Raw genomic sequence first — 10819 nt, 5'->3', positions numbered from 1 at the left:
GAGGGCAGCGTCCTGGCTCCAGTGGGCAGCCCTGGGCGCAGTCAGAACCTCGGGGTCCCCCACGCGCGCCCGCGCCCGCGCGCAGGGCCCGCCCCTCCGCGGTGCTCCGCGGGCCCCCTTCATTATGCGCCGCCTTTAATGGGCGTTTGTCAGCGCGACTGCCCCGCGAGTTGTATTCGCGGACATCAGTCATCGGCGGCGTTCCCATTGTGCCAGGGGATTGACGGGGGGCGGGAGGGGGTGACAGGGCCTGGGGCGGCCGCCTCGAGGCCTCGGTCTATAATTTTCGGAGGCATAATTGGTCTGGGGGAGGGGCGGGGGAGGGGGCGGGGAAGGGACCTTTCAGAACCGGGAGGGCGCACGGGCTCGGGGCGCGCGGCGGAGCAGAGCCACGGCTCGACGGCGGCACGCGGGGGGCGAGCGAGCCCGGGGGGCGCCCGACCCGGACGCCGCGCCCTGCCCCGGCTCTCCACCCCGCCCGGCCTCCCGCCCCTCGCGCGCCTCCCGCGCCTCAGCCTGGGGACCGCATCGGCCTTTTGTTGCCGAACCGTCTTTTCTTTCAGCTCTTTGCGCAGCAACGGTAATCTCACCCGTTTCGGGGTGAAAATTAAAGGATCTCTCTCTGCGTGTCTCCCTCTCCCTCCCGCGCACCCACCGCTCCCCTCCCCTCCGCTCCCCTCCCCCGCTCCGCGGAGCCGGAGTCGGCACCGCCAGGCGCGGGAGCGGGCTCCGAGCGCCTCGGCTCGGCTCGGCTCGCTGTCCCTTCCATGGGCGCCGCGCTCGCCTGCAGCCGCCGCCGCGGGGCGGGCGCGATGCCACGATGGACCTGATCTGGCTGCTGCTGCTCAGCCTGCTGGAGCCCGGCTGGCCGGCCGCGGGCCCCGGGGCGCGGCCGCGGCGGGATGCGGGCGGCCGCGGCGGCGTCTACGAGCACCTCGGCGGGGCGCCCAGGCGCCGCAAGCTGTACTGCGCCACCAAATACCACCTCCAGCTGCACCCGAGCGGCCGCGTCAACGGCAGCCTAGAGAACAGCGCCTACAGTGAGTGTCCGGCACCCTCGGAAGGAGCGGTGCCCACGCGGGGGCTGGCGAGGCGAGGGTGCCCGCCCGGGGACGCAGACCACCGCTGCGGCCAGAGGGCGACCGCCGAGGTCCCCTGGGCTCCCCCAACGTCGGGGAGCTGAAGAGAGGGGAGCTGGGGTGTGGGGGGAGGAGCGGGTCACGTCCGAAGAGGCCCCGGCTGGTCGCCCCCGCGCCCCGCCGCCCGCTGGTCCGAGGAGGTGTGAGGAAGGCCGTCCGGGGGCTCCCCGCTCGATTGGGTTTGGTGGTTCGGACAAATCTGAGCCCTTTGAGTTTTTCGGAGAAAAGGCCCTGGACAAGGCATTTATCGTCCTCTTTATCATTTCGACCCCTTCTCCTCCTGCCGAGCTCGGGGCGTTCCGCCATCCCGTCCGCCCTCCCGGCTCGCGGCCGCCCAGGGGGCCGCCCGGCCCGCAACCTCCGCGCGGAAGAAGCTCGCCGGGCAGAGCGGGGCTCCTGGGGCTCCCGTCAGGCGACCGCAAGGATAGAGAATTCTGTCCCCAGACCGGGATGCCCAGCCCTCCCGCCTCTGCCCTTGGCCGCAGCGCGACCGGCGGGATGAGCTCCCGGGTCGCCGGGTGGGGGGCCACGGGATGCGGCTCAGGATCACGCAGGGACGTCCGCCTGGTGCTGGGGGCGCGGGCACACTGTCACCCCGCCCCGCAGCCGGGCCCCGCAGCCGGAACCCGCGCCCGGACTGCGCTCGAACCGGAGTCCCGCGAGGTCCCAAGGTTTGGCTCCTCCGGCCACGGGGGCCCGGGCTCGTGCGGAGTCCCTTCTCGAGGAGGAGCGCAGGGCCGTGGGGACTCGACGCAGCTCCGCTCGGTGAGGAGCTGGAGACCCGAGCTCGGGGCCGGGTAGGAGCTCAGTGGGCGGGGTGTGTGGCCAGAGGATCGGGGTCCTCCGATGCGCCCCGCGATCTGCTCCTCCTCCCCGACCCGGGCGCAGGAAAGGGCGCGGTGTATTCCAGAGGCAGCCGGAAAACTCTGCTTCCTCCAGGAAAGCCGCGGTCCGGTGAAGGCATCTTCGGAAGACGCCTCCGGAGCCGCGCGGTGGAAGCCAAATGTTACCAGGGCGTCCACTGCGCGCGGGACAGGACTGCGAAGGGCCCTGCGCCCGCCTGGTAGCGATTCTTCGGTTCTGTCCAAATCCACTCTCCCCTCCCACTCCCGGGAGTCGCAGAGCATCCAAATTCTTGAGGCATCAAGGCGGGCAGCCCAGAGCCGCGCTGGTCCCACATCCAGACGCGGGTGCTTTGGCTGGCGCGACGGGGCGGGGCGGGGGGAATCCGCCCAGCCTGCGCCCCAGAGAGCCCAGAGGCCGGCATCCTGTGCCCCCGGGGCCCCCGCACGCTCTGGGCAAGGCTCTGGCGGCCGGCGGCCTGGCCCTGTGATCGCTGACATGTGCCAGGGGCCGGACGCTGAGAGAGGGAGAGGCACCCCCCGGAGAGGGCACAGCTGTTACCCCAGGGGCACTGTGGCCCCACGTGGGGCTTTGTTGCAGGCTTCCCAGTGGGAAAAAAAGCGCCCTCGGTCCTAACGGAAGGCTTAGGGGAGATTTAAACTTTCTTCCATTGGGTGGGGAGTGGGTGAACGCAGGTGGCTTCCCTTTGTGAGCTCCTTGCCAACACCCTACAGGCTTGAGACAATTATCTCCCACCCACGTCCCCTGCCAGTGGGTTTGGGTGGCACCCTCAAGTCACTGGTGGATCCCGTTATCAATTCTCCATGCCAAGGGCCCAGCTCCCCCTCCCAGGCCCCCCGGGGCACTCCAGTGGGCCCAGACACAGCCACGTTCAGGAGGTTTGAATCCCAGTTCAGACACCTGTATGCCATCTTGGGCAAGTCCCTCTGGCCCGCAGTCTCAGCTGGCACGTCTGGCCGGCCCATCATGAAACTAGCTCACAAGTGCTGGAGAGGCTCCAGGGGGCTCCCGTCCAGCGTGGGGAAGTGCTGGTTTCCTTCCCTCCCGGGTCTGCCTTCTTGCAGACGCCTCCCCTGGTGTTCCCCGTGCGGCACCTCCCACCCAGGGGTTTCTCCCTCTCCCGAACGTCCAAAGTCACCCCCTTTCAGTGCGGGTTGTCCTCAGCACCCCCATCGCCTCCCCGAGCTGGTGCAGGGAGATGGGGTGTTCAGCCCTCCCTGCCGGGCTCTGTGGGAAGCAGGGGACGTGACGGGCTGTCCGACCCCTCACAGGCATCCTGGAGATAACAGCGGTGGAGGTGGGCGTTGTGGCCATCAAGGGGCTCTTCTCCGGGCGGTACCTGGCCATGAACAAGAGGGGACGGCTCTACGCTTCGGTGAGTCCAGGGGCTCGTGTTGGGGGTGGGGCACAAACGGAGCAGCCGGCTCCCATGGACATCACATCAGAGGACACACAGGGACACGGGCAGCATCACGCTCTGTCCGGGGACATGCCGGGACCAGCACCCCAGGTCCCACGGCTCCCCGCCCGGCACTCTTCTGCCCGAGTCTGCTTAGAGGCGGCTGCCAACTGACGGGGTAGAGATATCTTATGTTCTCCAGTGCTGTGGGGTGAGAGGACGCTTCCCCAGGCATTCTGTGGTCACCTTCAAGGTAGCTGAGAGGAGAGGAGAGGTTGTGCCCCAAGTTTCTACCAAGATCAACGGACCCTAGTGAGCCTGGGGATGAAGCAAGGGTGTCCAGGAGGCAAAAGGTCGTCTGTGGGCTCACCCAGACAGAGCTCTCCTGGGAGTGGAGTGAGGAAGACGGCGGAAAGGCAAGTGCTGTGAGTCAGTAGGAGGGAACCAAGAGGAAGGGTGATGGGGCCTATGTCCCAGGCACATAGGTTTGGAACTCAGCCTTTGTACCATCTGGGTCTCTACAGAACAAGGGGTCGCGTGACTGTGGGCGTTGGTGGTGTCCATCCCCCAGGGGCGGGTCATATATGGAGTAAAATACATGTACTAGGAAGTTTCCTAGCTCCAACTAGTCATTACATGCAATTCAGCTGATGCTCCCTGGGCAGTGAGAGGCTTCCCACCCACCAACCGTCACCTAGACGACGCAGGCGAGGACCGTCTCCTCCATTCGGTTGCATTTGCACGGGAAACACAGACATTTCCCCGCCTGTCTGAAGTCAGGCAAAGCACTGTCAAGAATTGCAGGGAAGTCCTCCTTTAAGCGGTTTTTTCCATCACAGATTTTTCACGGTTTGGCTAAAGGAAATGCAGAAGTAGGAAGATACCCATTTGCTTTCTGTGACCCAGGGGAGTCTGTGTCTGGGAAGAGGGACCCTCGGGTGCCCAGCCTCCCTTATACATGCTTCTAGGGTCTGTAAACACCAAGTGCGGTTTATGAACACATGCCCTTAGCCCGGGGTCTGGTCTGATTTTTTCTTGAGGTGGATGGTGGCTTTCCAGACGCCTCCAGCCCTCCCCCTTGGTGCGGAGTGAGCAAAACTGACTTTCTGTTCCTGAAATGGGTGTGGACCCCCCACAGGCACTCCCATCCCTGATGGCGAGGGGAGGCCTTGCTGGCCTGCGGAGCTTGTGCAGGTCTTACTGACCAGGGGCGGCCTTTGTTCACGCTGGGCAAGTTCACAGAGGGAGGCAGGTAGGGCTGGAATTAGGAGAGGCAGCGTCTGGCCGCTGCCATCTCTCCTGTGGGAGACCCAGGCCATGACCCTGGGGGGCAGAATTATGCGTGCCCCGTGGGCCAGAGTCTCCCTGTGGCTTCCGTCTCTGAGAGCCGGCAGCACTGGCTTCGGGGATGGAGGAGGAGAGGTTCCTGGTCCCATGTGGGTAGCCCAGCAGTCTAGCTGGGTGGGGTGGGAGTTGGCAGAGCTCCTGGCATGGGAGGTCTCACTACATTGCAGATAAGCTGGAAGGTGAGGCAGCCCAGATGCCGCTCCTGTCACCCCTTGTCCCCGTCCCGGGCGCCCCCAGTTTGCCCATGAGTGCTGCTCCGACTGCCCTGCCTTTTGACTATCTGAGTCCCTGGTCTTTGCCATCACCTTGCTTCTCACCCTCCAGGCTAGCTCATCTGCTCTGTGGGTCAGCGGCCCTTGCACCCTGACAGCCCCCAATTCCAGTCCTGACCTCCCTTCAGAGTTATCGTTCCCCCCAGATGTCCTGATGGCTCAGAGACCACCCTGGCAGAGGGCAGCACACCCCTAACTGAATTCAGCAGCTCCCGACTCCCCTGCCATAGTTGTTACCCCACCAGCCACTCACTCAAACCCAAGGTCAGCGGGGAGTCAAGGCAGACAGCTGCTTCTTTCTCAGCCGCACGTTCAGCGCATCTCCAAGTCCTCGAACATACTTCCTGAATCCCTCGCTTCAGTTTCTGCCTCCCTCCACCCAACCCCTGTGCCCTTATAACTCAGGGCCTCATCATCTCCCAGCTGGACCATCACGGCAGTCTTGGGACCCAGCTACAGGCCTCCAGGTCTCCACCCTCCAGTCCACACCCACCTTCCCTCCCTCTTGTCTCCTTCCATTCATCTATCCGTCCATCCATCCATCCACCAACACCCACCCATCCAACTCTCTTTCCTTCCACCCTCCTGGCATTCATTCCTTCATCCCTCAGGGTCCTGGGCACTTACCTATGTCATAATCTGTGCTAGGTGCCTGATCAGTGACCTCCCTAAACTGCAAACCCACTCACGTGATGGCCTCCAGAAACGCCCCATCAGCCCCAGATTATCCCCCAGATTCCTTAGCTCAGCTCACAGTGGAGCAGCCCAAACCATCTTCTGCCTCCTCCTCCCACTGTCACTTCACGGCTCCCGTCCCCACTCAGGCCCTGGACCCCTTGGCTTCTCCAGAACAAGCCCTGCTGCTCCCAGCTCCCCATGCTTTCCTTGCACTCTACTGCCCGGGGTGCCCCTTCCCCCTCCTGCCCCCTCCTGCCCCACGGGAACACGCCCTCCCCACTGGGAGGGTGCCTGCATCTCTGCCTGGTCCCCACCTCTGTCCAGCCCTGGCTGATTTTTCTGGAGCAGTGCCAGGAGCTGGCAAAGCTGAGAAGGATGAGCAGCCTCCCCGAGGATGAGGGTGATGGCAAGGAGTAGAATCTGAGCAGCTGGAGCCCGGGATGGGGGTGGCTCTGGGGAGGGCCCTGGGGAGGAGACTCTGGAGAGGCACTGCGAGCTGAGCTGCCGTCCTGGTGCCTGTGATGCCTTTTTCTAGCTCGTCTCCGCCCCTTAACCGTAGCCTTCCCCCATCCAGGAGGCCCCTCAAGGTGCAAACAATGTTCCACCCCCAAGAAGCCCTCCCATAGGGCCTGAGCCCCTTGCTCTTGAGGTTCACAGCACTGTGTCCTTCTCCAGGACAGAGGGGCCTGGGAGGAGAGCTGGTTTAGCTGCTGAGTTTTTCACAGACACTGTGAGCGGGGCCGGGTGGGGTGTGCAGGTGTAAGATGCTGAAGCAGTGTGTCCAACCAGGGGGTGGGGTGGGTCTGCCTGAGCCCACCCACCCACCCCAGAGGGCCCCACTACACGCAGGGTGTGGGCACAGCCCACAGGGGCATCAGATCTCTCCGTGATTTGGGGTCTGGCACCCATCCGGACCTCAGTGTCCCCCTCTGTAAAATCTCGGGCAGTGGCGTCTGAATGCAGACCCAAAGAGCCCAAGCATCCACAGAGGGGTTGCAGAGCAGAGAGGAGGGGCTGCGGGTATGGGGGGAGGCCCTCCCCCTAACACTCTCCAGCCTTGCCTCTGGGCTCCTGAGTCACCAGAGAGAGATAGATGGCTGGCGCTTCCCATCTTGCTTCCTGAGGTCCTCGGGGATCCTAAGCTGCCCTGTCGGTAGGTCTGGCCCTGAACAGCCTGTGACCCCCGAGAATGGGGCTGCGGTCCACCGGGCCACCTGCACCCTTGCCCCTCTGCCGATGGAGAGGGGCCCTGAAGGTCTCCCGCCGCATGGTCATCCCCGGAGAAAAGGCCAGTCCTCCTGGCCACTTTCCCCTGCCCCGTGGCACAGTGTGGGGAGGGAAAGAGCGGGGGCGGGGAGAGGCTTGGCATGTCTGTCCACCTACAGCTGGAAGGAGAGCCTTGGCTGGCCTAAGACGTACCTGCCCCTTGCCCAGCCCCCCAACTGGAGACACGCCACAGAAGCCGGCGGGGACCCTGACGAAAGCTCCTTCCATCCTGCGTTTGTCCGTCCAGACCCGGGGGCGGGACCCACCGCCCCAAACCCCGCCCCCCAGGCCGCCCAGACCGGGCCCAGGGCTCCCCTCCCCGCCTGCGTCCCGGGGCGCTCTGTGCGCTGACCCTGGCCCCCATCCGCCCGCAGGAGAGCTACAACGCCGAGTGCGAGTTCGTGGAGCGCATCCACGAGCTGGGCTACAACACCTACGCCTCCCGGCTGTACCGCACGGCGCCCGGCGGCCGCGGGGCCCGGCGCCAGCCCAGCGCCGAGAGACTGTGGTACGTGTCGGTGAACGGCAAGGGCCGGCCCCGCCGCGGCTTCAAGACGCGCCGCACGCAGAAGTCCTCGCTCTTCCTGCCCCGCGTGCTGGACCGCAAGGATCACGAGATGGTGCGGCTGCTGCTGGGCCGGGCCCGGCCTCCCGCCCCCGGCAGGGCCGCTTCCACGCGGCAGCGGCGGCGGAGGCAGCAGAGGCCGCGGGACCCGGGAGGCCGAGCTTAGCCCCGGCCCCGGGGAGCGAGCGGAGGCCGTGAGCGTCCCCGGCCGGCGGCTGGGCTCTGAGCTCAGGCTGCCAGGACCGGGTGCAGACCCGACGACGACGGACGCCTGGAGGCCCCGCCGTCCAAGCCGCCCCCGGGGCGTGCAGGGCTCCACCCCTGACTTCCCTGCGCTAGCCCTTCCCGCCTAGCGGCCGGCTGCTCTGCCCAGGCCGACGGAACACACCCCCAACCCTTCCTGCTTCTCAGACAACCATCACGTCATCGCAGCAAGGAGCCCGTCCTGGCTTGGAGGGGGCTGCTGCAAACAGGGGCTTGTAGGTTTGCCTGGGCGGGGAGCGCCCTTGCCCACACCGGGAGGATCCGCAGGAGCAAGGGGTCCCGGCTGTTGAAGGCGCTGTGGGACAGTGGGGTGGAGCGTGTGTGATCAAAATGTTATTCTGCGTTGTTATTTAATAGATGAGGATGCAGCCTGCGGACACACTTGAAAGTTTTACTTGAACGAATTTGCTTGTGACGATGGTGGAGTCTGTGCCAAATTGATGTCTTAAGATGTAAGATTGTATTCTGAGAAACTGGGCTAAAGACGCATTTCAATTCCCTGGTTTTGAAAATTACTATTTTTTTTTTTAAACCACTAGATGTTTGGATGGGAAGAGACTAATGCGTCTGTGTGTGTGTGTGTGTGTGTGTATGTGTGTGTGTGTGTGTGTGTGTGTGTGTGTGTGTGTGTGAATTCCCCTGAGTGTGTGTGGGGGTATGTGGGTTTCCCAGGTGGCCCAGTGGTAAAGAATCTGCCTGCAATGCAGTAGACAGGTTTGATCCTTGGGCCAGGAAGATCCTCTGGAGGAGGGCATGGCAACCCACTCCAGTGTTCTTGCCTGGAGAATCCCCTGGAGAGAGGAACCTGGAGGAACCTACAGTCCATCGGGTCGCAGAGAGTCGGACACGACTGAACGGACTTAGCACACAGCACGTGTGGGTGTGTTCCTGTGTTTGTGCGTGAGTGAATCTACGTATGTGTGTGGTTGTGTGTTCCTGGTTGTGCATAGGTGTGCACACGTGTGGAGAAAGAGAAAGAAAGATATTGACTTTGTGTAGATATTCCCCAGACTCCCTCCGGCTTGCAGCTGCGTGCTTCTCCCTGGACTGTTTTGAGCACCTGGGCTGCAGGCCACCTAGAGCCATCCCAGAACTCCTTCCTTCCCCCAACCTGCCGCCAAGCCCTTGGGCATTCCTACGTTTGCTGAGAAATCGAGGCTAGAGGGGTGGCTTGGTTTGTTGCAGTCTTTCCTGGTGTCTCAGATGGTAAAGAATCTTCCTGCGAGGCGGGAGACCTGGGTTCGATCCCTGGGTCAGGAAGATCCCCTGGAGAAGGGCATGGCAGCCCACTCTAGCATTCCTGCCTCGAGAATCCCATGGCCAGAGGAGCCTGGCGGGCTGCCGTCCACGGGGTCTCAAAGAGTCGGACACGACTGAGCTACCCACACTTTACTTATAGCCTGTAGCTGGCAGACCCGCCGCCATCCCCGCCCGCTGCCCACACCTACTCCTCCAACAACAGCGACGGGCGGGGTCCCCTGGGGCAGGCCCAGGTGCGAGCCAGGGGCAGGGCAGTCCTCCCCGGCTTCCGCCGGGTGAGGGTGTGGCCTGAGCCCCAGAGGACCTCAGTGCTGTTCCTGCTGGCATCACTCATATGCACCAAGCGTGCAGAGGGGCGGCCTCAGCACCAATACGTGTGTGACGACGGAGGACAGTCTCGGCCAAGAGCTGCTCAGCGTGAAGACAAGGACCCGGCTCCCGGCCAATGCCCCCCTCAGCAAGGTGGACTTGCTTGTCTCCCCCTGACCGACTGCCCCTGCGGGAAGGAACATTCTCTGGGCATCAGTTCATGCTGGGCTATCCCCTTGAGTTTTGTCATTCATCTGGAGTGAGATGGAGCAGGTGTTACCTTCGCTCCCATTTTGCAGATGAGGAAACTGAGGCTCAGCGGGTGAACTGGTCCCCTCATGTCATGAGGCGGGTGCAGCTTCGTCTCCACCCCGGTGCTACTCCATCAGCAGACAGGCCCTGAAGATGGTGGAGGGAGTCATTTGGGAGTCTTGGTTAATATTGAAAACGGGTTAGACAAGAGAACATGTGTTTTCTGTAATTGACGGGCTATGGAGGTATGGCACTTCTCCACAGGGCGCATACCCATCTGTTGAAGTCCTGCCCCGTGCCAACCTGGGGCCTCAGAACGTGGCCACATGTCGTTGCAGATGTGATCAAGTTAGGGTGAGGCTGTCTGGAGCCGGACACTCTCTGCCCCAGGGTGACTGGGTCTTTGTAAGGAGGGGGATGACGAGGGCAGACCTGGGCTCAAGGTCGATGCCCGGGGAGGGTGAGCGTGATGCTTCTGTGCAGCAGACATCACCGCACAGGACCAGGAGTGAGGGGAGAAACTGGACCAGACCCCCCACACACTCAGCCCGCCCTGCCCACACCTTGGACATCCCACCCCCAGAACTGGGAGAACACACGTCTCTGTCATTATAGCCATCAGCTGTCTGGAACTTTGTCATAGCTGCCCAAGCAAGCTCGTGCAGGGGGCAGGGGGCCTGGCTGTGCTGCCCCTCAAGTGGTCCCCAAAGGGAGAGGGACCCTGTTTCTGTTGAATGAGGGTGAAGCGCAGAAAGTCCACAGGCTGAAAGTGTGGGCTCCTGGGAGGATTCCGAGGACGTCACTCTGCAGGGTCCACCGAGCTGCCCACACCAGGCTCATCTGACATGGGCTGTGGGGGCGCCTTGGGGTGCCAAAGAGGGGCCACAGGGGGTTTCCAAAGTGGGGCCTGCACGAGCGTGCCCACCCCTTTCTGCTTTTGAACCGCAGACACTGCTTCCAAACCAGTTTTTTGGTTTGTGAGCAATGCAAATGGATCCCAAAGGGAACAAGCGTTTCGTGTCAGTTTAAAAACACTTCAGTAAACACAGCCTGGCATGCTGCAGTCCATTGGGGTCGCAAAGAGTCGGACATGACTGAGCGACTGAACTAAGTAAGTAAATGAAATTAAAAGATGCTTGTTCCTTGGAAGAAAAGCTATGACAAACCTAGACAGCATATTAAAAAGCAGAGATATCACTTTGTC

The 10819-nt window shown here is 63.0% G+C and overlaps 1 protein-coding gene across 1 annotated transcript; it reads left to right on the top strand.

Moving 5' to 3' along the window:
• The first annotated feature begins 820 nt into the window (after positions 1-820).
• Positions 821-8162, top strand: FGF3 (fibroblast growth factor 3). Its single transcript, XM_065937255.1, has 3 exons — positions 821-1040; positions 3275-3378; positions 7340-8162. Exons 1-3 carry the CDS (start codon positions 821-823, stop codon positions 7694-7696), a joined length of 681 nt encoding a protein of 226 aa, XP_065793327.1. The 3' UTR covers positions 7697-8162.
• Positions 8163-10819: the final 2657 nt, after the last annotated feature.

Source organism: Muntiacus reevesi, chromosome 5 (genome assembly GCF_963930625.1).
Source record: "Muntiacus reevesi chromosome 5, mMunRee1.1, whole genome shotgun sequence".
In the NCBI taxonomy this organism is placed as follows: domain Eukaryota; kingdom Metazoa; phylum Chordata; class Mammalia; order Artiodactyla; family Cervidae; genus Muntiacus; species Muntiacus reevesi.
Note: the sequence above shows the minus strand (reverse complement) of the source record. Positions and strands in the feature narration are given on the sequence as shown.

What these genes read in the sequence shown, in the direction of transcription:
- FGF3 (XM_065937255.1), top strand. Translation starts at nt 821, where the DNA reads ATGGACCTGATCTGGCTGCTGCTGCTCAGCCTGCTGGAGCCCGGCTGG. An exon ending in CCTAGAGAACAGCGCCTACA is followed by an intron (nt 1,041 to 3,274) that starts GTGAGTGTCCGG and finishes GACCCCTCACAG; the next exon opens with GCATCCTGGAGATAACAGCG. An exon ending in GGGGACGGCTCTACGCTTCG is followed by an intron (nt 3,379 to 7,339) that starts GTGAGTCCAGGG and finishes ATCCGCCCGCAG; the next exon opens with GAGAGCTACAACGCCGAGTG.